The sequence below is a fragment of the Schistocerca piceifrons genome, chromosome 9 (assembly GCF_021461385.2).
Source record: "Schistocerca piceifrons isolate TAMUIC-IGC-003096 chromosome 9, iqSchPice1.1, whole genome shotgun sequence".
NCBI classification, from domain to species: Eukaryota; Metazoa; Arthropoda; class Insecta; order Orthoptera; family Acrididae; genus Schistocerca; species Schistocerca piceifrons.
This window is the reverse complement of record NC_060146.1, coordinates 138,985,284-139,012,452: the sequence shown is the minus strand read 5'-3', so window position 1 is coordinate 139,012,452 and position 27,169 is coordinate 138,985,284. Positions and strand designations below refer to the sequence as shown.

Genomic DNA, 27,169 nt, shown 5'->3' with positions numbered 1-27,169 from the left:
CAAAATTTAGGAATGTCTTGCTTTTTCATTAAAGATATAGCTCATGTAATAATATTTCAATAGTTGTTGTTGTTTTTGTTGTAGTTTTCATTCCACAGACTGGTTTGATGCAGCTCAACACAGCATTCTATCATGTGCAAGCCTCATCTCCAAGTAACTACTGCAGCCTACATCCTCCTGAATCTGCTTAATCCATTCATCTCTTGGTCTCTGTCTACGATTTTTATCCTCCATGTTGTCCTCCAATACCAAATTGGTGTCCCGTGATGCCTTAGAATATGTCCTACCAACCAATCCCTTCTTCTAGTCAAGTTGTGCTACAAATTCCTCTTCTCCCCAGTTTGTTTCAGTACCTCCTCATTAGTTACTTGATGTACTCATCTTATCTTCAGCATTCTTCTGAAGCACCACATTTCGAAGGCTTCTATTCTTTTCTTGTTTAAGCTATTTATAGTCCATGTTTTGCTTCCATTCATGGCTACACTCCATACAACTACTTTCAGGCAAGGCTTCCTGACACTTAAATCTATATTCAGCGTCTACAAATTTCTCTTCTTTAGAAACGCTTTCTTTGCCATAGCCTGTCTACATTTTATATTAAGTGTCTCATTTCCTAATCTAATTCCCTCAGCATTACCTGATTTGATGCAATTACATTCTATTATCCTCATTTTGGTTTTGTTGATGTTCATCTTATAGCTTCCTTTCAAGGCACTGTCCATTCCGTTCAGCTGTTCTTCCAGGGCCTTTGCTGTCTCTGACAAAATTACAATGTCATCGGCAAACCTCAAAGCTTTTATTTCTTCTCCATGGATTTTAATTCCTACTCTGAATTTTTCTTTTGTTTCCTTTACATCTTACTCAATACAAATATTGAATAACATTGGGGATAGGCTACAACTCTGTCTCACTCCCTTCTCAACCACTGCTTCCCTTTCATACCCCTTGACTGTTGTAATTGCCGTGTGTTTTCTGTACAAATTGTAAATAGCCTTTCATTCCCTGTATTTGACCCCTGGCATCTTCAGAATTTGAAAGAGAGTACTCCAGTCAATATTTTAATAGAATCTAAATAAAACAGTGAAAACTCCAGAATGGAATGATGATATTATGAAAAAAGTAGATTACTACTCACCATATAGAAGAGATGCTGAATTACAGACAGCCACAAGAAAAGGACTATTATACATTAAAACTTTCAGTCAGAAGGCCTTGAACAGTTTGTACATATATTTTCAGTAGCCATCTGACAGTTGCCACAGTTCACAGAGTCTCACTACCATAAGTTATGAAGCTTCTAGTAGGAAAAAGTTGGTGCTGCTTGCTTTTTTTAGCACTGAGGCCCACAACTTGTCTAATTTCAGTCCTACTCCTTAATGCTAGACAAAACGTATAATGTCTTATCATCTTCACTATAAGCTCCTTAACTGGTAATGTCGAGACTGTGATCTGTGACAACAGTGAGTCAGATGATGTCAGTACCTGACCACTGCACAATTACTTACAAACTGCTTGGCTTACTGATATTGTTCAATTTCAGAAAGCAATTAACCAAGTGTTAATAAATACTAAGGATGTCTCCAGCATTAGGAGATGAAATAATAAGCACAGGAAAATGTGTAAGTCCATGGCCTAATGCCCATACAAATAAAATCACCAAGAGTGTTCCGGTTGTTATAAATTCTGTCATCGCCTCAAATCTTTCCATACTTTCCCACTAGTTTAATCTGCACAGAAAATATAACATGCTTTCATCTTATTTAACACACAACAGTTTTGTCCATAAATCACTGTTATGAATGTGGAGGTTTAATTTGCATGCATTCAGAAAATGGTAGCCAATCTTGAACAGTTTTCTTTCCTGATCGACAATTCTAATCCCTCTGGAGGCAATTAGCTCAGTCCACCCCCTTGAACTCTGCATACCTAATACTCAATGGAAGCAAGTTGGGATCTCCCAGTGGAATGGCATGAAACCACCTGCTCCAGAAAATTTTTTTGTGTGAGCATAACTAGTGCAGGCCACAAGAGACCATCAGTAGTTTTTTTACACCATGTCTCCTCAGGCCATGGTGTTACCCACTGATGCACATTTCAAGTAAATAGATCAGCACATGGCTGTGTCCTCTACTGCTATATCATTGTGTCCGTTCAACATGATGCAATATTTACATTCTCTCCAGTGTAAATGCACGACTGTTTGCTGTAATGTGACATTCTGTTGGTCAACAGGTGAGTTAACATTAAAGAGTACAGCTATTTGGGGGAGCACACTAAATGATAACTGGATAAATGGAAAGGGATTAAGCTCAAGAAGTGCAATGGCAAAGCAAGTTTTCCAGAAAAAAACCTGTTCTGGAACAAATAGGGGCTGGAATTAAGAAAAAGGTTGGTTAAATGCTTCATGTGAAGTGTTTTCCTGTACAGCTATGAAAGCTGGACATTGAAGAAGAGAGAGGCAGAAGTGAAGCATTCAAGATGTGGGTTTGGAATGGGATTGATAAAATAAAATGGGTGGATAAAGTGAAGACCAGTGAAGAACCAGAAAGGATGAAGGAACAAAGAATGTTTCTAAACCACTGGTCAAGAAAGGGAAACCAGACAATGTGGGACATACAAGATGTGATCAAAAAGTAATGAAAATTTTTTTATTTTGTGGGCTTTATAAATCTGATTTTCAAAACATTTTTTTCATCTTGTTGATACACACGTCCCTGATGTATGTATGTATGTATTTTCAGCTATTTTGAATATTTAGTTTATTGTTGACAGTCAAATAGTTTATACATGTTTTTGAGTGCTCAGCGAATTTTTATTTATGAAAAAGCTGAATGAAGAAATATGCATTAAATTTTGCTTGAAAGCTGGAATAAAGTGCATTTGAAATGTTGACAGTTGCTTTCACCAAATCTGCTGTGAGTAAGAAAAGAGTTTTCAAGTGGTCTAAATGTTTCAAAGAGAGTCGAGAAGATGTTGAAACGATGACTGCCCATGACACCCTAACACATCAATTACTAATGGCAATGTGAAAGACGCAAAGAAAATGTTTCTCGAAAACTGCCAAATCACCATCAGAGAGGTTGCTGATGATGTTAGCATATCCTTTGGCTGATGTCGTGCAGTTTTTCAGATATTTTTGACATAAAACATGTAGCAGCAAAATTTGTACCAAAATTGTTGAGTTTAATTACAAACAACATTATGTAGACATTGTTCATGAATTGCTGAATGAAGTCACTAATAATCCAGATTTTCTAAAGAAGGTTATAACAGATGATGAAACAAAGGATTGCAGATATGACATCCAAACCAAGGCCCAGTTGTCCCAGTGGAAACTGCGTGAAGAACCGAGAGCGAAAAAAATTCGACGAGTTTGATCACTTCTTCGATTGCACTGGGGTAGTGTATCATGAGTTCCTGCCTTATCGTTATAGGGTCATTAAGTAATACACCATGGGAGCTATGTTCTGTTTGCATGAAGCAATCCAAAGAAAATGACCAAAACTGTGGCACAACCACTTGTGGAAATTGCATTGCAATAAGGGTTATGTCGTCTCAGCCACCATATTTGCTGGACATGGCCCCCTGAGACTTCATTCCATTCCTGAGAATCCCCGAAGGAGATAAACACCATAATGAAAAGTGAGTTTGAGAAGTGCTTCCAAGATTGGAAAAAGTGTTGGCACAAGTGTATTATATCTGAGGGGGATTTCTTTGAAGGGAACAGAGCTGATGAATAAATGACGATACCTTGAAGAAAAAACAAAAATTCTCATTACTTTTTAATTACATCGTATACTGCTAGGAAAAGGAATAGCAACAACAGGTATTGAAGGTACAGTCGAAGGACAGGAGAAAAAAATAAGGAGATGAAACGGTTGGGCTTGACAGGATCAGATGAAGACAGCAGTGGTGTCAGAAACCTGTAAATAGGCAGAACACTGTATGGTGGTGGTGGTGGTGGTGAGCAGGAGGAGGAGGACAGCTCAATTGCTTTGAGTTCAATGCATTTCAACAGCAGTAGTGTTACATAAATTTGCTGTATGATACTTTTTCAGTAGTACATTTGTAGCTACAATCATTTCTTCAAAGGCATTTATTAGGTAGATTGAAGCTGAAGAAGTGTGCTCTTCATTTCTCTGTGATTTTGCTTGAAAGTGTGTTGTGTCCTCTCTCTCACCTTGTGTAGCATTTTCTTTTAAATGTTCCAGGAATGTTCACCTTCAGAAGATTTTTCTGGACCTAGCACATCCAACATTGATAAAACGGAGAATGAGGAAGATGAAGAGGAGGCAGAGAGTGGAGACGACGAGCCGGTGAGTTGTGTTCAGTGTTTTGTGTCCACCACTAGTATATTGATGAGAGATCTACCCATCATCCAGTCAACAGTGGAGTGTCATTAAATGTCATGGTGACGGAGCTAAAAGAATTTGTAAACCAGAATATTTACATCACAAATTAATGCATTTGAAGTGGGTTTGCAGGAAAAAGGCTGTTCAGGAAAAGAAGCAAAGAGGGTTCTGCAATGAAATAACAGTACACTAAGGACAAATGTAACATCATATTTATAAGATTTTACAGAAACGTAACATTAGACTGGTATTTGGACCAAAAACTAAAATGTCATCCCTTCAGATCTGTAAAGTATGATTCCCATCCTCCACTGGCATGATGTATATAAGATTCCATGTACGGGAAACAACAAAGAGAAGCATGAATATGTCTGCAGGATTACAGAAGCTTTCAATGACTAGAGATGGTAGAAGAATCAGCTTATACAGAGCATGCACTGTAGTCAGGAACGATGAAGTGAAGTTTTCTGAAACCAAAATTTCATCTGCAGTGACAAACTATTATCCAAGGCTATAAACAGAGGCCATCAAAATATATATATACACACACCACTCAAAAGAACTAGGGGACCATGACTTTGTGCATCAGCAATACTCCATTGAGCAATAATTAAGGGCTTCTTATGTTACAAATTATACCTTCATCTTTCACAAATTGATTACACAACAAAACATCATTATGTCTGTGTTAATTTACAGAACAGCACTGAATTGTCTGGCAGACGTTGAAAACACAGTGGTAACAATCATTCATCCAGTCATCCTGGGTACTTTCCATTGGCCTTTGAGAGCTTCAGTAAAATTTATGCCATGAATGCCACCTTGACACCTACCTGGCATGATCTGCATAAATCTACAGATGTGACTCTGTGTATCCATTCTAGTTCTTCAGAGAGAACCCCTGAGAGTTTTTGGACAGTCTGTGGTGGAACAGGATGACTGCGGGTATGTCTCTTAAGCATGTCCAACAGGTACCAAATGGGATTTAGGTTGGGTCTCTCTGCCAGCCATTTCATTACTTCAGTGTCCAGGTTTCACAAAAAATCTGTGGTGGCAGCTGCCACATGGACCCTGGCATTATCATGCATGAGAAAAAACTCAGGGCCATTACAGTATCCACCAGCCACTACATGGTCCAACATCTACATCTACATAGATACTTCTCAAGCCACCATATGGTACTTTTTGGAGGGTACCCTGTATCACTAGTAGTCATTTTCTTTCCTGTTCCATCTACAAATAGAGTGAGGGAAAAGAAACTCTCTATATGCCTCTATATGAGCCCTAATTTCTCATATCTTATCTTTGTGGTCCGTACGTGCAGTATATGTTGATGGCAGTAGAATCATTCTTCAGTCAGCTTCAGATGCCGGTTCCCTATATTTTCTCAATAGTGTTTCTCAAAAAGAATGCCCATTCTCTACAGGGATTCCCATTTGAGTTACTGAAGCATCTCTGTAACACTGACATGTTGTTCGAACCTATCTGTAATGATCTAGAAGCCCACCTCTGAATTACTTCGATGTCTTCCTTCCATCTGACCTGATACGAATCCCAAACACTTGAGCAATACTCAAGAATAAGTCGCACCATTATTCTGTTTGTAACCTCCTTTACCGGTGAATTACTCTTTCCTAAAATTCTGCCAATAAACTGATTTCAACCATTCTACTTTCCTACCACAGTTCTCACATGCTTGTTCCATCTCATATCACTTTGCAGCATTATGCCCAGATATTTAAACAATTTGACTGTGTTGAGCAGGACTCAAGCAATACTGTGTCTGAACATTACAGGTTTGATCTTCCTACTCATCCACATTAACTTACATTTTTCCGTATTTAGAGCTACCTGCAATTCATCAAACCAACTGGAATTTTTTGCTAAGTTGTCTTGTATCTTCCTACAGTCACTCAACTATGACACCTTACTATGCATCATAGAATTCTTAGCAAACAACTGCAGGTTTCTATCCACCTTGTTCGCTAAATCATTTATGTACATAGAGAACAGCAGCGGTCCTATCAAACTTCACTGGGGCACTCCTGACGATACCCTTGTCTCAAAGCAACACTTGCCATCAAGGACAACATACTGGGTTCTATTATTTAAGCCATCTCGAGCCACTCATATATCTGTGAACTTATCCCGTATGCTTGTACCTTCTTTATCAGCCTGTAATGGGGGACCATGTCAAGTGCTTTCTATAAATCTAGAAATATGGTATCTGCCTGTTGTCTTTCATCCACAGTTCACAGTAAACCATGTGAGAAAAGGGCAAGCTGAGTTTCACATGAGTGATGCTTTCTAAAACCATACTGATTCATGGACATATGTTTCTCAGTCTGAAGAAAATGTATTATATTCAAACTGAGAATACGTTCAAGGATTCTGCAGCAAGCAGAAGTTAGGGATCTTGGTCTGTAATTTTGCAGGTCCATTCTTTTACCCTTCTTATATGATGGAGTCACCTGCACCTTTTTCCAGTTGCTTGGGATGTTGTTCTTGGAGAGAGATTGATGCTAAATGCAAGCTAGGTAAGGAGCCAATGCCCTAGAGTACTCTCTGTAAAAACAGTGACAAGATCTGTATGGCTGTAAACACTGTTGCCTCTCCACACTATCACAGAATCGTGGCAAAATGTGTTGATTTTGTGTACAACATTTGGCAGATACTGCTCACAACAGTGTCTGCACACACCTAACATGCCCATCACCTTGCATCAGAGGAAATCGGACTTATCTCAAATAACATGTTTCACCAGTGACAGAGTTGCCAGACAACATGACAATGCCAGAACCGAAGGCAAGCCGTGAAATGCCGTCATCTGAAGCTAGCCACTCAAACATGACATCTGGGTTGTATGGCCTTTTCTCATAACCTGTTCCTTACAGTCTGATTGGGCACCACAGCTCTAGTGGCCCTTCTGAAACCATTTTGAAGTGGTCTGGTGGCAGCCGTACAGTGTCGCAATACAGGGATGGCCGGATGTTGGTCTTTGTGGGGACCGCCCTTGTGATTTGAACTGCAGTAAGATGTTGCATTGCATGTACTTGGTTGAATACAATATCCACAAATGACAACTGCCCACTTTGTACCTCACTAGAGAACACTGGAACATTGGTATTCACTTCCTTCTGTGGGGTCACATGGTACTGTAATGTATAACACAGCTGATAGGTGCCAAATGACTTTAGTTGTTGTGTACATTGAAACACTGGAAGCAAAATGCAATAAGACCACAGCTAGTGTCTGTATCAAAATAGATTTAATGTATCAGACATTGCTATATGCGTTCCCCTGCTTATTTTGAGCAGTGTAAATATGGTAACAATTTAAATAGAAAATAAGAAGCCATGATCATTAATGATATATGGACAATAACTATACAGACTTGACAGATAAGTTTGTATTTGACAGATGACAATTCAATAGTCAAGTTTTATTGTTGACAAGAATTATTTCTGCCATTCACACCCTCTTTTCACAGTATTTATCAGAGCATGCCATATTGACTTCCTGCACAGACTGCAGGCAAAACAGCGTGACGTCATTGCTAATACAGGAAGTGAGAAGCGGGAGGCATTGTTAATGCAAGAAAATTCTCGGGATCCCTGTGTCAAAATAAATAGAATGCAGTTGCTTATTAGCTATTCTTCTTGCTGGCCAATTTGTCATACTACGAACAAAATTAGAAATCAGTGTGCTGTTGCTTTGTTTGAAACTCTGGATACCATCAATTTCCTAAAGATAAGAGAACTACAGCACAAATGGGTCTCCTGCTGTAAAAGAATTGATACTGTTGATGTGAATAATGCAAGGTTTGTTGAGATCATTTTCTTTCCAAAGATTATGAGTGGTACTTAAAAAATGAACTTTTGTGTTTTTCTTTGAAAAGATAATTACAGAGTGACATTTTGCCATCACAAAAAAAATCGAAATTGGTATGAAGATGCATCCAAGGTTTATGCCAGCAAAGACTATGTACATATCATTGCCAGATGTTCATCCTCTTTTGAAATACATTTCTATGTATTATTAATTATTGTCTTTGGAATAATCCATGCACTGTTTTTTTGTAGAGATCAACAATGTGTAGTTCTTTACCTAGATGTTACTTGTAAACAAGAAAAGGCAGATTAAAAATTAAGGTAAAACTGCTAAGGAGAGAAAACTATGATGAATTTTACAAGTAAGCACCCAGCAGAGGCTTCATCGAACCACCTTCAAGCTATTTCTCTACCATTCCACTCTCAAACAGTGTACGGGAATAACAAACATTTAAATTTTTCTGTGCAAGGCCACCATGTAGATGGGTGCCAAAAAAATATTTTTGCATTCAGAGGAGAAAGGTGGTGACTGAAATTTCATGAGAAGATCCTATCCCCTATATTATGATAATGCAAAATGATCTTCCCTTCTCTATATGATGTGGATCACAGCATACAGGAATACTCCTGCGTAGTCTTAAGCAGTGTTTCTGTTAAACCTGTTGCATTTTCTAAGAGTCTCACAGTAAATTACAGTCTATGGTTTGTTTTCCCCACAACATTATTATGTAATCATTATAATTGAAGTTATTCATAACTGTATTTAGCTGAATTTACAGCCTTTAGATTTGTGTGGTTTATCGCATAACCGAATTAGCAGATTTCTGTTAGTATTCATGTGGATGACTTCACATTTTCATTATTGAGAGTCAATTGCCAGTTTTCTTCTGTAATAAAATAACAAATAAGAGTGTGTTTCACATAAGGCCAGATCCTATCTTACCTTGGCAGTTCCTTGGGTTCATTCTCAGAGACACTTCTTCTGGATTCAGGTTACATCACTGGTTGTGACTGGATCTCTGTAATCTTTGGTGGTGGACTCATTTCTCCTTCAGTTGACTGGTTCAATGAAATGAAAATGTTTGAAGCAACTTTTGGAGTTTTCATGGGTGACATGTTGCCAAGTGTGACTGAGTGATGCAAAAGATAATTTCTACAGTAACATCAAAGATTCCTGCAATGCATCACAAAGTGGTTTCTCTCTAAGTTAGCCCAAGAATGTTCATTAGATTAAGACATCTGAACGTACCGGCTACAATAGAAAACATAAAAAAAATTGTCATGAATAAAAATCTTCAAAGGAATGTTTTGTGATCTTTCTGAGCTTCAGTAACTGTTGATGAATGCAGTAAAAGTAAGAGGTTCTAACTCTTAATGTTAAGTCATTGAAGGTGGCCATTATCATAACATACAAGTGTTGATGTAGTAATTTTAGATTTAAGCAATGCATAATAATGTGCATCAGCACTTTGCATCACACAGTTCATGAGGGTGGTATTAAAATTCTCGTGGACCATGGGGACAGTATTCTGAGGCTCATGAGTGGTAGGCCTGAACAGTATTCCCACTGATGTCATTCACTTTAATCAATACCAGCACAGGACTGTACAAAGTTAGCAGTGTCTGATGCTGAAATGACATTTAAACCATGGGAAGTGCAAAATACTGAAGGTTTTGGGAGAAGCTAAGAGTGAGATTAGGGCAGAATGCTTCTAGAGGACTGTGAGAACTGGATGTGCTTCATGTACGCCAAGTAGAGTTTGCTCCTCAGCAAATGACAAAAGCCGCAAAAATTAAAGAGAAGCAAGCACTGGGTGATTGTGACAATGAAAAGGACACAGATTATGGACAAAGACAGTTTTTGTGCATGAAGTAATGTAATCATTAAGTATGTTACTATAACACTTTGAACCTTAGTATCTCAAAACTACTTTTTTGCTGTAAATGGCCTGTTTTCTTGAAAAGTGCTGAAGATAGACACACAAAATGTTCACAGCATGCCAAGAAGAAGATTCAATACATATGGAACTAGAATAATAAAAATATTCTATGATTTTTGGTTTCTATGTTCATTTATTTACAAAACTTTGCCAGAAAAATGAAACTTAAGAGAAAAATACTATAACGTGTCTCATAATACAATTTTTGTAGTAGTCTTGTTTGCATCTATTTACAAAATTATATTTGTTATTTACGGAAAATTGAAAGTTGGAGTCTTAAAAGCTTTCCAAGATAAGATCACAAAGTTTTCTAATTTTACTTTGGCAGCTTGGGACATACAGTCTCCTCCTAAATGATTCAAGCTATACAGCAGAGCAAAGCAAGCAGAGCATCAATCAAAAAGTTCTGAATACTAATGAATCTCAGATTTCATAGCATATGTAACATAGTTTCAACCCTTTGCAATGTTTTCAAAGTTCCAGTAAGACTTGTTAAAAATCAAATTAATTCTGACACTGTCATACTATTCACTTGCTTAATACTTTAGTGTCCCAGTATGATCAACTACAATCACACCAAGTCCGTACTATCACTATTCTTAAATCTTTATGTATTTTCATCTTATACCAAAACTAAATGTCTTTTCTATACCCTTTAAATGTATTATTTTACTTTTGTTCAGAAAGAAAAGCACAGAAGCTAGCCAAGTACACGTCTGTATTCTTTTTGTCCTTGTGGCACTATGAGACTTGAACCACATTTCCTAATTTTTCACAAACTTTGCAGGTCAGATTTACATAAATTATGTCATAATTCCTACTGCAGTGTCAACATGCTAAACATAAATAATAATGTTCAGGTACAAAATTATTTGTTTTATCACAGCATAATTAAATATTATATGTGATTTGTTTTCATGCATACCAATGACAGGCTTGCTCTTCATGCAACTGAGGTCACTACCTGTTTGTTGCTGTGTGATACGTATTAGCAACATGTCTGATAATGGTTATTACTTGTTATAAATAAATAAACATTTAAACTTCAATGACTTCTAAACAAGCCACCATTTAAATACAGTAATAATTTTATTGTGTTCTAGAGCTTCTGCTGATTCTAAAAACATTCTTGTATATTCAGTTGCTCAACTGTAGGCAGTTTTGGCAATTTTTTAATTGATATACAGTACTTTTAATGTAACACATTCAGTTGCAAGGCCACCTTGGCATTCACCTCCATTGTTACCAGGCATATTATATTTGCACTTTCCCCAATGATGTGAACCATCCACAGACAAGCAAGTCCTTGACCACTTCTCTCATGGCGTGGCTCTGTCCAACCTACCCTGATTCTCTTAGCCAGGCCATACAAAACAACAAACTGCCCCTCCACCAGTTGCCTCCATTCAACACTCAACAGATCGGCCATGCTAGATATTTTGTCACAGATTGTCGCCAAACAATAGAAAGTCTGTCAATTCACTAAATACCTGGGGATTACAATTACAAAGAACTGAAATTGGAACCATCTCATAGGAAAGGGAAACCAAAGACTGTATTTTTTGGCAGAACACTTAGAAGCTATAACAGATTTACTAAAGAGACTTCCTGAACTCTGTTTATCTGTCCTTTTCTGGATTAATGTATGGGATTCCTATCCTATAGGATTGTCAGAGGAAATCAATAAAGTTCAAAGAAGGGCAACTTGTTTTGTATTATTGCTAATTGGTGTGGTAGTCATTAAAACAAATGTTTTTTTCATTGTAGTGAGATCTTTTCACAAAATTTCAATTCCAACTTTATCATCTGAATGTGATAACGTTTTTTAACCTACATATACATAGGGAGAAATGACCATCATACTAAAATAACAGAAGTCAGAGATTGAATGGAAAAATTTAAGTGTTCATCTTTCCCTTGTGCTGTTTATGAATGGAACGGTCAAGAGATAATCTGACAGTTATCCTACTCAGCCAAGTGCTTAAGTGTGAATTGCAGAATAGTCTTATTGATGTAGATGTAGATGTAATCAGTGGTCCAGATTAGGTTACTTATTTTGTAGATCCATAGTGAGGAGATCCTCAAGGATATAGAACATCTCAAATAAGAATAAATAATACATATTCAGAAAAAAGATATATTTTGATGTTCCTTCCTCAGATCTTAAGTGAAATTGGCTTGAAATAAGTAAAAAAAAAATCTTAAACATTTATATTTAATATGCAACAACAAACTTTTCACAAAACATGTAAAGACGTGAAGTGTGTTTGATAAGTTTTAGGCTGTAGTAACTATTTTCCATCAAATAGAAAATCAGTCTGCAGTACTTTGCACTGATCACGTTACTGCAGTGAAGATGTGAAGAAGTCAGAATGCTACATGTTATTTGACATTATTACAGATGTATATCCATCAATGGGGAAATGGTGGACATGCTAAGACATCCTGTGAAACATTACTAAGTGCCTTCTCTGAAAAGTACCTACAGCCCATAGTTCGGAATTCCGCTCGTGATGGAAATGCATTGGCTCTTGTTAAAAGAAAAGAAAAAATTCCTTGACGTCTATATTTATGTGCTGCTCCATGACTCTGCTGTCAATATCTTTATTCTTGGCTTGTGTGTAACTTCTGTGTTTTTTCTTACAGTAAATGTGTTTTTTTTCGTATCCAGGGTGTAATTACAAAGTTAATAAAATGTTTTCTTGCCTTTAAATAATATTTTTCATCAGGTTATGGGCCCAGTACACGTGTAAAGGCAAGCAACACAGTTTCATTAAATAATATTTTTCATCAGGTTATGGGCCCAGCGTATGTCTGTAAAGAAACATGACTGCTAGTGGCGATTATAAGGTCAGCATTGATAAGCTTGAAGGACCTGACGACTGGGCCAAATGGAAATGGCATATTTCTATGGTGCTACGTTCATATGGACTAGAAGACATTATTAACGGTACACGTGAACGTGTAGAGTTGCCGCAAGATGCGACAAGTGAACAAAAAGAAGCGTACGTGGAATGGCACAAGGATGACGCAAAGGCAGCAAGTCTTATAGCAAGTGCGCTAAGTAAACCTGTTGCAGAACTCATCTTAACGTGCAAGAATGCTAAAGAAATCTGGGAAAAATTACGCGCCCGATTTGAACGTAGCAGTACTCAGCGTTTGAATATGTTGATTGAAACATTTTTCCGTGTTAAACGTGATGAATCGGAAGATATTAGTGCACATGTGGCCAAACTGCAAAAGTTATTTGTGGACCTGAACGATGAAATATCAAAACATGAAGAAAATACTCTATCTGAAAGAATCTTAAATGGTCGAATTTTGTCTACACTGGGAAAAGACTACGACAATTTTAAGGATCTCTGGGATACGATACCGACAGAAAAGCAAAGCTTGAATTTATTGATTGAAAAACTCTGTACTATTGAACTGCGTGAACAAGACGTTAATGGAAGTGCAGCTTTTGTCGTTTCTAAAACAAGAAAACGGCAAACAAGTAATCAGCAAGTAAAGATGACGAAGTCACAATTAAAACAGAAGTTTCCGTGTAATAAATGCAAACAATTAGGTCACTGGGCAGCAGAGTGTCCACAGAACACTCGTGACAGCAATAAAAGAAAAGAGAAGAAGCGAGACAGTGAACACGCTGCATTTACTTCATACGCTATGGGTGTGTGTACCAGTAATCACAGTGACCCAAATAAATGGTATTGCGACAGTGGCGCTACAAATCATATCACTCCCAACAAACAGTATTTTGTTTCGTATACTGAATTTGATGTTCCTCAAGTAATTTCATTGGGAAAACAAGATGTGAAAATGTGTGCGTACGGTCAAGGAACAGTTTACATCCAAATCCGACGAAACAATAAATGGTACAATGCTAGAATGGACAATGTTTTATACGTCCCTGATGCAAGTGCTAATCTGTTCTCTGTGAGAGCCATTGCCTGCAGAGGCTACAGTACTAATTTTAGTTATAATAATGTCTGTGTTCGAAAACAAGTCAGTGGCAATATTGTTATGACAGGTTATGTGAAAAATGGACTTTATGTGTTGAACATGCGTGTTGTTAGAAATGCAAAAATGAATCGTATGAGCTTGATGACTTCATCCGAAACATTGCAAGTGTACCATGAAAGGTTTGGTCATCAGAATAAACAACATGTGAAGAATATTTTAAAAGGAATGAACATTAATGTGGAAGATGCCAAGAGTGAATTTTGTGATGGCTGTGCGGTTGGAAAGATGCATAGGCTGCCATTCAAAGCACGAACAATACGCGCTACCGGTACTGGTGAATTAATCCACGCGGATGTAAATGGACCAATGAGCACGAAATCTTTTGGAGGCAAGCATTATTATGTATGTTTCAAAGACGATTTCAGTAAATTTCGTCGAATTTTCTTTTTAAGACACAAAAGTGAAGTGTGTACTGTGCTTAAGCAGTTTTTAAATGAAGCACGAACTAATGGACATGTTGTCAAACAATTTAGATGTGATGCTGGCAAAGAATTTAACAATAAGAATGTCAGTGAACTGCTTGCAGACAGGGGAATAGAGCTACTGATTCCTCCTCCTTACACTCCTGAACAAAATGGTGTGGCTGAATGGGAAAATAGGACCATTGTTGAAGCTGCCCGGTCAATGCTAAATCCGAGTAAATTACCTAAAGGGTTATGGGCCCAGTACACGTGTAAAGGCAAACAACACAGTGCCTTCTCTGAAAAGTACCTACAGCCCATAGTTCGGAATTCCGCTCGTGATGGAAATGCATTGGCTCTGATGGCAACAAATAGACCTGACCTCTTTCCCACATTGAAACTGTGTGAGGTACCATTATATGGTTGTAGCAGCAGTGATTACCACAGTACAAAGGGCAACTGAAACAAGAAGAAAGATATATATGTTCAGTAAACTAGATAGAAAAGCAGTACTGTCATATCTCAGTGAGGCACTTGAAACTTTCAGCACAGGGCAGGAGCATGTGGAGGAACTCTGGCTCAAGTTTAAAAGAATAATTGACCAGGTATCAGATAGATACATACCCAATAGAACAATTCATAATGGGAGGGACCCTCCATGGTACACACTCACTGTAAAGAAACTTCTAAAGAAACAGAGATTACAGCATAATATGTGTAAAACAAAGTGTAGACTATAAATAGAGAGATGCTGAATGAAGCACATTTGGCTTTCAAGAGAGTAATGCGTGAAGCTTTCAGTGACCACCATAGCAGAATATTGTGAAATGATCTTTCACAAAATCCAAAGAAATTCTGGTTGCGTGTAAAGCCTGTTAGTGGTACAAAAGTTAGTCTCCAGTCCCTAGTGAATGAAACAGGAACTGAAATTGAGGGTAGCAAAGCAAATGCTGAAATACTTAACTCTGTTTTCAACTGTTCCTTTACAAAGAAAAACCCAGAAGAGTTGCCCTAATTTAATCCTCCCACCACTGAAAGGATGAATGAAATAAGTATTAGTGTCAGTGGTGTTGAGAAAAAATTGTTAAAACTAAACAAAGCTCCAGGGCCTGATGGAACCCCTATCAGATTCTATATTGAATTTTCAGCTGAGTTAGCCCTTCTTTTAACTATAATCTATAGTATGTCACTCAAACAGAAAACCGTGCCATGTAGTTGGAAGAAAGCACCCAGTTAACAACTGTCCACAAAAAGGGCAGTATAAGTGATCCGCAAAACTGCCATCTAATATTTTTGACATCATTCTGTTGTAGAATCTTAGAACATATTCTGAGCTCAAAGGTTATGAGGTATCTTGAACAGAATGACCTCCTCTTTGCCAACCAGCATGTTTTATCACATGACACACTGTAAGCTTCTGGTCGGAGCAGACAGGAAGATGCAGTATTTCTTGATTTCCAAAAAGCATTTGACTCAGTACCACACCTAAACTTATTGTCAAAAGTACAATCATATGGAGTATAAAGTAAAATTTGTGACTGGATTGAGGTCTTTATGGTAGGGAGGAAACAGTATGTTATCTTGGACAGAATGTCATCGGTAGATGTAGAATTACCTTCGGGTGTACCCTAGGGAAGAGCGTTGAGGCCTTTGGTGTTCATGTTGTATATTAATGGTCTTGCAGACAATGTTAATAGTAAAATCAGGCTTTTTGCAGATGATGCAGTTATCTATAATGAAGTAGCAACTGAGAGAAGCTGCATAAATATTCAGACAGATATGAATAAGATTTCAAACTGTTGTAAAGATTGGCAGCTTGCTTTAAATGTTCAGAAATGTAAAATAGTGCACTTCACAAAATGGAAAAACATAATATCCTGTGACTATAATATCAGTGAGTCAGTTGGAATCAGCCAACTCCTACTAATACCTGGGTGTAACACTTTGTAGGGATATGAAATGGAATGACCACTGTTATGGGTAAAGCAGGTGGTAGACTTTGGTTTGTTGGTAGAATGCTGGGGAAGTGCAATCAGTCTACAAAGAAAATTGCTTGAAAATCACTCGTGTGACATGTTGTGTTGGCTACTGTGGGTGTCAGCACCAACACAAACAAGGAGAGAGAGAAGTTGTGATGGCTGGTGGTAGAAAACCAAAATGATCTGTACATTAAACTTTCTAACTAATTGGACACTTTATTTCTAAAAAGAAAATAATCATAACTTCTTGTTATGAAATGGCTTCCTGTGCCTCCTACATGCAATTACTTTACTCGCTATTAATACTTGCAGAACGTGAGGTAAGTGTTGTCTTCCTGTTAGTCAGTACTGATGCTCTCAAAGACTGCGACCAAACTGGGGCTGACCAGGGATGAGCAACTGGTTAAGTCAGCATTGACAGGTGGCACTGAGCTCTGTCTTCCTAGAGGTGTGACACAGCCCACTCTTTGCATTGGCGCATGGGTCAGCGACTTCTTGATGCTGTTCTGTGGCACTGTGCTGGTCGGTGTGCAGTCGATGCCTTAGGATTGCATGTGACTTATTCTAGGGTATTGCTCAAGTGTGTAGGACCCTTATCTAATAGGACTAATGGGGATATTGGATCTATACTGAGAATGGTCAAAGGTTTGTTTGACCTAGGGGAGAGTGTTAACAGTGATGTTGAAGAAACTGAACTGACAGACACGTGAAGATAGATGTAAACTATCCTGAGAAAGTCTACTAACAAAGTTTAAAGAACCAGCTTTAAATGATGACTCCAGGAACCTACTGCTGTATCGCCCAAACAAGACACAGCCAGGGAAAAAGCACCACAGGCAGAAAGATGCAAACTGGTGCCAGTGCCATAGGGACTCGCCACTTGCACAAGCTCCACCAGCACCACGGGTGGTGCTGAGGATGAAGATATTGACTTTGCCCTGGCCAATTGCCGGCTGAGTACAATCTACCAATGACCAGATGACAACAGACAGAAACTTACTGGGAAGATAGAAGAGCAGCTCTCTCCCACTTGGTTATAGATCATCATCCAGGGCTGACTTAGACAGGGAATGTCATTTAGCGGACTCATAGAAGTGAACAGACAGTTGTTTTAAATTGCATCTGCTGTGCAGTGTGATGTTTACGTACAATTATTTGCACTGAGCCATTGAGGGCCTTTTCTGTGTTACGTTACATGGAGTGCTGCAGACTTCCTTGTTCAGTATGTCATTGAGATAGGGAAACCTTCTAACTCATTTGTGTGACTTTGTTACTAATTTCTTGGTGTGTTGTAGAACCTTTGTTCTTCCATCCTGTTACTGACCCTGGGACATAGCTGTATAATAATGGCAGGGAGAAATTTTCTTAGAGGTGTACTGCACCAGGAGTCATTTAATGAACTCACAAACTCGGCGTACCATAACAACAGTGGCAACTTGGTCTCCACAGCAGTAGCGACAAGGTTTTACAAAAAATACTACAACCCTTTACATATCACTCACTTAGAGATTGTGAGGACAAGATTAGAATAATTGCAGCTCAAACAGAAGCATTCAAACAAACATTCCTCCCATGCTCCATATGTGGATGGAACAGGAAGCAATCCTAATACATTGAGACATACCCTCTGCCATGTACTTCACAGTGGTTTGCATAGTATGGATGTAGATCAGTTGATAAGTTAAGAAATTTGTCAGTGGAATGGAAAGAGTTGCCCACACACAAATCCTTTGGGCTTCTCTTTAAGATCCTCATAAACTGAACGTTATTGGTAGATCAATTTTTTATGGCTACTGGCAAGTTATTGAAAATGTATGTTCCTGAGTAATGGACACCTTTGCGGAACAAAGGAAGTTATTTATTTATTTACTCATTCATAATGTACAAAGGCATTCATTAATGCTGATAGCTGTATACTGAGTTACAATAATCTTTAATATGTTTTATAATACTATACAATATTACAAATACAGTTGAGGAACTCTATCCATGAGTCAGAGAGCCTGTGTATGTGCTTCAGTTGACCCTCATAGTCGTGCACCTCACAACAAGTAAATGGTCCATTCATTTATTTCCCCGTACTCACATGCAGGACTGTCCGATATGTCTCATTTGTTCATTAGTTGCTTAAACCTACATCAACACTCATCCTGATGCAGTTCAAAGTTGTCCACAAATAGCTGGCTGCTGTGACCACAGATTTTAAGTCCCATTGTGCTTAGAGCCATTTGAACCATTTGAACCCAAGTGCTTGAATTTTGCAGACTGAATATAATGTTACGTGAATCACACATGTTTAAATACGACAAGTCTGTGTTGAAGGCAGCAGATGTAGCTTTGGTTGTGAGATGATTTAGTCGTATCACTAAAAAAATTAACAAGACACTATTTCACTATTTCTCACCTTGCACACGTTAGTGCACAGGGTAAAAATCATATTGTATTGACAGTCTCCAACAAATCGGTGCAAAACAGTCAGTAAGCCAACAACCAACAGGTCGCTACCAACTACCTACCAACGACCTCTTCCACCAACATATTTTTAGGTTTTCATTCTGGAAACATATTAATATTTTCTCAACAATTCTTCCTTTACTATTCTTAGTTACAATATCAGCCACAATTGGTTTTCACTGCATATGAACATTGTCAGAAACGATTCCTTGTGCTTAATCATTTAATATTTCCTTCTTCTACAATAACTGCAGTGGTAATATTTTATGAACATATATTTTTAGTGGCATTAATATATGTGTTTTTGTCTTATCCATGACTCTTGTTAAGGTCATCATAATAATTTTCACACTTCTGAGGGCTTTAATGCTTGCCACGTAAATACACTAATTTCATTTGGAGCTAAATTCATTATCAGTTTTAAGGTTTTCTTTTTATATATAAAAACCCAAAAAGACAAACTATAAATTGAAAAACACATGTGCATCAGGCACTACATTGTTTCTGAGTATCGTATATTTCAATACCGTTTACCCGGTGATAGTTACATTGATATGCGTTTCCTTAATTTGTTTTATTGTTTTATGCAGAACAGTAAATATATTGTATTAATGTAGCAATTTATAAAATATTTACTGAGTTTATAATGTGTGTAAACACACATTTAACAGAAAATTAGCTACACCATTCTGGTTTTGTTTTGTTGAGCTATGCATATTGTCTGAATGTAGCATCAAAATCTGTTAGTTTTTCTTGTTTGGCACTAAGAGATCCTTGTACTTCATTCTGTAGAGTCTGTACTGTATGGGACAAAAATAAAAAGAAGACATTGAAGTACACCCCTGATACCAAATTAATAAGCTGATTGTGGCTGATTTTCTACAAACTAAAAGAATATTTGTGAGGATAGAATTCATACTGAACAAGCAGCTTAAGAGTCTATCCAGAGCTGTAGCTAGTCATATAGTATTCTTGCAAACAAATGGTATATAAGATGTATGCCCAAACCTTCTTCTTCTTCTTCTTCCTTTCATTCTTCTCCCACACATTAATCCTCCAAGTGCATTCACCATTTGACAGTTCCAGTGCAACATGTGACAAAGCCAGTTCATCTTTAATTTTCTTATAACTTGCAGTAGTCTTCTTTTCTTTCCAGCAGCTCTTCATTAATTAGTCACTCTCTGTACCCAATGAATCCCTTCCATCCTTCTCCATACCAACAACTGGAATGCTTCCCTTATCTTTCTGTCTCTTTTCAGTGCCCATGTTTTAGCTCCATAAAGTGCCACATTCCAGGCAAAACACTTGGTTACTCTTTTCCTGACATAGCTGTCAACATAATAAGTTCCTATTTCTACATAGAACTTCCTTAGATATCACAGTTCAAGCTTTGACCTCCTGGTGGCACCTTATAGCACCTGTTGTTGTACTTCCTAGAGCCTGAAAGCTGTCACTTGGCTAATTTTAATTTTCCCCATGTTGATATTAGCTATTTACATCTTATAGTCATCATTCACTTTTTCTCTTATTGATCTTCATGGCATATTTGTCACATATCTCACTAAGATCTTCTATTTTCTTTGCACTACATACTTTCAGTTCCTACCACTATTTTCTTTGCACTACATACTTTCAGTTCCTACCAGTAACACCTTATCATCTGCAAATTGTATACATGCTGTTTTCTTTACTCCAACAAAAACTCCTTTTTTGTAACTGAATATCGCTCAACAATTTCCACAATTTCTTAATTTTAACAGTTTTATATGTCAAATTTTCAATTTTTTTTATCTTGTTGGTACTTAAGTTGACAGTCGAAAAGTTTATACAATTTTTTGAGTGCTTGGCAAATTTTTACTTTCGGAAAGGTAGATCAATGAATTTGCATTAAATTTTGCTTGAAAAATGGAATAAAGTGCAGCACCACATTCAAAATGTTGACTTTGGATTTTGGCAAATCTACTATAACTAAGACAAGAGTTTATGAGTGACATAAGTATTTCAAAGAGGGCCGAGAAGATGTTAAAGACAGCGAGTGCCCATGATCTCCTAGCACAGTAGTCAGCAAATGGTGGACCATAGTCCATGTCTAGACCACAGAAGCCCAAATGTATTGTGAAAGTATACATTATGTAATCAAGTCATTTACAAAATATTTTTCTGTAGATAACAATTCATTTGAGCATCACCCTTATAATTTTTTCTGGTGTATATTAACTGCTGTATAATTAGAATTCTTAATGATTAGTTATTTCCTGTGGTTTGTGGCAGCATACACTTCCACAGGGAGGTAGCTCCTTTGCAGTGCTTTGGATGGTGCTGTGTCAGATGCCGGTATTTTCACAAAGAGCTATCTAAATAAAGTACACAAATTTTGTCACCACTTTTTCAGTAGTTACAATCTTGTATGGAATGTTTCATTGCTATGAAGGCTTATAACATTTCTTTTGCATCAATATGGGTAAACAGCATAAAATTGATAATGAATATAGGAAGTTTTTGACTGAGTGGACTTAATAGAATTGTTTTATGCTGCCTCCTCATATGCAACAGAACTCTCACTCTTGTTAAAGGTGCTAATTTAAGATGATGCTACAAGACAACTTAGCAATTCCATAAAAATTTTCCTCTGGGTAGTGATGAAGCTCATCAAGAAAAATGGCAGGTATATCTAGCTTCTTACAAAAAAGAGCACGGCCTTCCTAGCTCACTCTATGAGTGAGCAAGAAAGATCTGCAGAAGCAGTGCTGCATGTGTGTAGGATGCTCGATAAACACCAAAAGCCATTTTTCTGAGTCTGAGAATACGGATGTTGTTGCTGCAATTCAAGATATTCCATTGTTGACAAGAGGTTATAGAAGAACTATCAAAATTTTGGCTGCTGACAATAGTAGTAGTTCGCTCATACTTCCACTGAAGGCGCCTTGCTATGCCATAGCACTAGGTGAATCGTGCAACATTGTTTATGAAGAAAATATGTGTGATTGGATGTTGAAAGTAAAGAATTTAGGGAAGAATTGCTAACAATACTTCTGTTAAAAGGCAAGAGTCACGGAGAAGATTTATTCTAGGTTTTTGATGACTTCATGATGTAATCAAGCATTAGTTATGATACAATGGTCTCTTTATCAACTGACAGGGCCCCAGTGATGATCAGCAAAGAAAGAGGACTCGTAAAGAGAGTCAATAATAAGAATAAACTTTGTGTTGTGCCTTATGACAGCTCTTGTCATGGGGGAAGCCTCATCAGACAAGTCCAGTGCATGAGCATCTAGGGAATTGATTTCAGTGGTGGTTTCCCATTGCCTTCCACTGGTGATGATGAAATGATAATGAGGACATCACAACACCCAGTCCCTGAGCAGAGAAAATCTCCGACCCAGCCGGGAATCGAACCCGGGCCCCTTGGCGTGAAAGACCACCGCACTGACCACTCAGCTATTGGGGCGGACCAATGATAAGAATGCTGGGCTACTATCTTATATGTGTAAAATTTACGAGACAGCCCTTTGTGCGAAACTTAGTGTGACTCTGAAAGAAGTAATGTACAGGTTGATCAAGTTGATTAATTTTATGAGGTCTCGTTCTGGTTTTCGGCATCAGCTGTTCAAAGAGTTTGTTTCTGACTGTAATTTTGTGCATTCTGGCTTACTGCATTACAACAATTTTTCTTGGCTAAGTAAAGGTGAAGTGATTGAACATTTTTGGCAAATAAAAAGTAACATCCTTCTTAGAAAACTTGAATTCACAAGAAGCAAGAAACATTTGGAGCTCTTAGAAAACAAACACAGTATGTTAGTTGTGGCTTTCTTGAAAGACATTCTGAAATACTCAAATGCACCTAGTACCAATCTACAAAGAAATGAGAAATTAATATGTGAGCTGATACAAAGTGCGTCTGCTTCCCATCACAAGCCAAATAATTTTGAAAAAGACATTTCAAGTCAAGAATTTTTTCACTTTCCAACAATATTTGAATTTAAAAATAATTCTCAAGCATACATTTCAGTATTCTCAAACTTTATGTCAGATCTTAACAAAGAACTTGCAGCAAGATTCCAAGACTTTCCAGAGAGAGAGAAGCTGTTGTGATTTTTAAAATCACATTTTGTAGTTCCTAAACTGGCAGAATGGACAGATGTGGCTGTGAAGTTGTTCTGCCTTTCAAAGCCTTTACTCTAAATGGAGATAATAGACCTGAAGGAACATATTTCCTTGCAAACTTAGAAAACTGCATCTGCTGAAGAGTTTTGGAATAAACATGTCCCAGAGAAATGTGAAAATTTCGAAAAATTTGCCATATACCTGATTACTCTGTTTGGCTACACTTATATTTATGAAATTTCATATTCAGAAATGAATTTTTTTCAAGAACAAATATTGCTCAAAATTAATTGCTGCCCACCTTGAAGACATTATTCGCATATGCTCCTCCCCAAGTGAACCTAACTTTAAGAAAATGGCTCAAGACCAAAAATGTAATTTCTTCCATTGATTTTTTTAAAATACAAGTACACCTAACTGTTGTATTTCATATTTTGTGAATGAATATTAAAATAAAAATACTAATGAATGTTTTTCTCTTGATTCAATACAAGTATGCTGACCTATTGTATTTCATATTTTTCTTGAGTGAAAATAAAAATAAAAAATAGTGAATAATACAAGGTTTTTCTTTTGGAACCAGGTAAAAATTTTCAAAAGTATCTGGACTCCATTTAAAATTACTTGCCCATGCCTGCCCTAGCACGTCAGTTACTGATTATGATGTAGTAAAGAAAATGGTTCTTGAAAATTACCAAAACACCTTCAGAGAGGTTGCTGATGATGTTGGCATATCCTTTATATCCTTTGGTTCATGCCAAGAAATTTTTGTTAGATGCTTTGGGCATGAAACATTTAGCAGCAAAGTTTGCTCCGAAATTAATGAATTTCAACCAGAAACAGTGTCATGTAGAAACTGCTCAGAGATTGCTGGATGAAGATGACAATGATCAACTTCTAAAGAAGGTTATAACAGGTGATGAAACATGAGTATATGGCTATGATATTGAAACTAAGGCCCAATTGTTGCACTGAAAACAGCCTGAACAGCCAAGACCAAAAAAATGTTCAACAAGGTTGATAACATGTGAAGGTTCTTCTTACTACTTTCTTCAGTTAAATGGGGTAGTACATCACGATTTCCTGCTTTATGGTCATACAATCAATAAGGAACACTACCTGGAACTTATGCTCCACTTACGTGAAGCAATCTGAAGAAAACAACCAGAACTGCGGCAAAAGCACTCATAGAAATTGTATCACAATAATTCCACTCTCACCTCAATGCTTGTTCATGCTGTATTGGTGAAAAACAAAACCATTATGTTGTCTCAGCACTGTATTTGCCGGACGTGGTCCCATGTGACTTTCCCCCTGCGGGTTCGGGGATAAGAATAGGCCTGTGGTATTCCTGCCTGTCGTACGAGGCGACTAAAAGGAGTCTCAACTGTTTCGGCCTTTAATGTGATGGTCCCCATTAGGGTTTGACCTCCATTTTTCCAAATTCAACAGAAGTACGAGCCTTTTGGGGAAGGACACCTTACGTGGTGCACCATCAGTCCTCTGTGCCCTAAGGCCTTGGCACTCTTTATCGTCTGGTCGTCGTAACTGCACCCTCCATCCCTCATTTTGGTCGTAAACACCTGATGGATTGTGCAAGTTACGCCCTTAGTGCCTCACCATCTGCACCCACGATCACTATGGACTACCCATGGCACCCAAAATCCACCACGGTAGCCAGCCCGTTGTGGTGGGGTCGTCATGTACCCTCTAGGTTGTAGCACCCTGACAACACAGGGATTGTACTGCCGATGCCTGAGCTGACACCTCCCCACGTAAGCCAAGGAGTAGATGCCCATCTCTCTGGGGCATCGGGACTCCCGGCAACGGCCATCCTGCCAGGTGGCCGTTGCTGTGGCTGGGTGGCGCCCGTGGGGAGAGCGCCTGGTCGGAGTGGGTGGCATCGGGGCGGATGCCCCGCAATGAAGCGGGTGAAATCTCAATCTGGTGGTCGCCCGACCGCCAATGTCTCTAAGCGTGGTAAGGTGGAATTTAACGCTGTGACATATAACCCGAAATCGTTCCCTTCCCTAGCCACACCATGGGAGGAACGTAGGGCTGCAGACAGACAGGAGCCGTATTCGCCACGATACCTTGTATGCAGCAGAACTGATGGGGATTCGTTTTTGGGGACTAAGCCTCTTTTCTTTGTGCACAATCTCGAAGATAAGTTTGGGGAAGTGGCGTCTCTTTCCAAAATGAGGAGCGGGGCCATTCTGATACAAGCAGCTTCATCTGCACACTCCCAGGCATTACTCGCCTGTGAGAAGCTCGGTGACATCCCCGTTACTGTCACTCCTCATAAGTCCTTAAATTTGGTCCAGGAGATTATTTTTCATAAAGATCTTCTGCTACAGTCTGATGACGAGCTACGTGAGAACCTGGCACGACGAGGTGTACACTTTGTCCGTCGTGTCTTTAGGGGACCGAAGGATAATAGGGTCGCTACCGGTGCTTTCATCCTGGCCTTTGAGGGCGACTGCTTGCCTGAGAAAGTCAAGGTCATGATCTACCGGTGCGATGTCAAGCCCTATGTCCCGCCCCCTATGCGATGCTTCCAGTGCTGGAAATTCGGACACATGTCCTCCAGGTGCACTGCCAGCCCCATGTGTCGTGATTGTGGACGACATCCGCATCCTAATGCTCCATGTGCTCCACTTCCCACCTGCGTTAACTGTGCAGTCTATCAACGAGAGCGGAAGGTACAAGAAATTAAGACCTTGGACCGTTTAACTTACCAAGAGGCAAAGAAGAAGCTCGACCGACTCCACCCCACACCTATGTTGAGGAGTTATGCTACCGTCACACTGCCGCCACCAGCTCCTGCGCGGACTCCCTTCTCCGTTGGTCCACAGAGAAATCAAGTAACGTCTGCCCCACCGCTGGGACAGGCCACTCTCTCTTCCACTACTCCCAAAACACCCAGTTTGGGAGCAGTGCGCCCCAAGCAACCGGGGACGTCAGTCCCCACCTCTCAGCCGGGGAAGTGACAGCCCTCTCCGGCTCCTCAGCCGGGGAAGCGACAGCTCTCTCCGGCTCCTCAGCTGGGGAAGCGACAGCTCTCTCCGGCTGCTCAGCTGGAGACGCAACAGCCCCCTCCGGCCTCACTTGTTTGGAAGGGATCCCTTGGGGGAGTCCCTTCCAAGGGCTTCCCCAGTGTCTCACAAGACACTAGCCAGTGGCTGAAGAAGCCACCGGCTGCTGGTCGAAGGGCTTCACGCTCTTCCTCTGTTCCTGATACTGCGTCAGGAAAGCCCTCCCAGCATGCCAACCCTCCTCCCAAAGACAAGAGAGAAAAGAGGAAGCTCTCCAAGAAGGATAAGGACCCAGTGGTTCCCGCACCAACGCTTCCTGTTAGCTCAGCCTCTGAGGATGAGGTTGAGCTCTTTGCGTCCCCTGATGACCTGGATCTCGCCGTCTCCTCAGAAACGATGGCCGTCGCGACGTCCGTCACTCAGTCGGTGGCAGCTTGTGACCCTGCGAAGTAATTTGCCTTTTCAGTGCCTGAATGCCCCTACAGGACACACTTTGTACAATCCTCCAGTGGAATTGTGGCGGTTATTTTAGCCATCTCTCTGAGCTATGACAGCTTTTAAGCATGACACCTGCTTTCTGCATTGCCATCCAGGAAACCTGGTTCCCGGCAATGCGGACCACTGTCCTTCGTGGATACAGGGGTTATTACTGCAACCGTAGCATTTACAATTGTGTGTCAGGTGGAGCCGGTGTGTATGTCCTTACCTCTGTATATAGTGCTACTGTGCCCCTTCAAACATCATTGGAAGCTGTGGCTGTCCGCGTAAGGACTACCCAGGACATAACCATCTGCAGTGTTTATCTCCCTCCAGGTGGTACAGTCTCCCTGACCGAATTGGCTGCACTTGTCGCCCAACTCCCCACGCCTTTTCTTCTCCTGGGGGATTTTAACGCCCACAATCCCCTGTGGGGTGGAACGAAGGTTACTGGCCGAGGCAGAGAGGTCGAGAATCTCATCTCCCAACTCGACCTCTGCCTCTTAAACACTGGCGCTGCCACACATTTCAGTGTGGCGCATGGCACGTTCTCGGCCATCGATCTGTCGTTGTG

At 39.2% G+C, this 27,169-nt stretch overlaps 1 protein-coding gene across 7 annotated transcripts in view; it reads left to right on the top strand.

The window, feature by feature from the left end:
* The window catches only part of LOC124717375 (zinc finger protein 501-like), a 442,600-nt gene that overhangs the window by 124,733 nt on the left and 290,698 nt on the right, over positions 1-27,169 (top strand). For all 7 annotated transcript variants that reach the window (XM_047244212.1, XM_047244217.1, XM_047244213.1 and 4 more), the window contains exon 6: positions 4,212-4,316. In XM_047244212.1, coding sequence (XP_047100168.1) covers positions 4,212-4,316 — 105 coding nt within the window. The remainder of the gene's footprint in view (positions 1-4,211; positions 4,317-27,169) is intronic.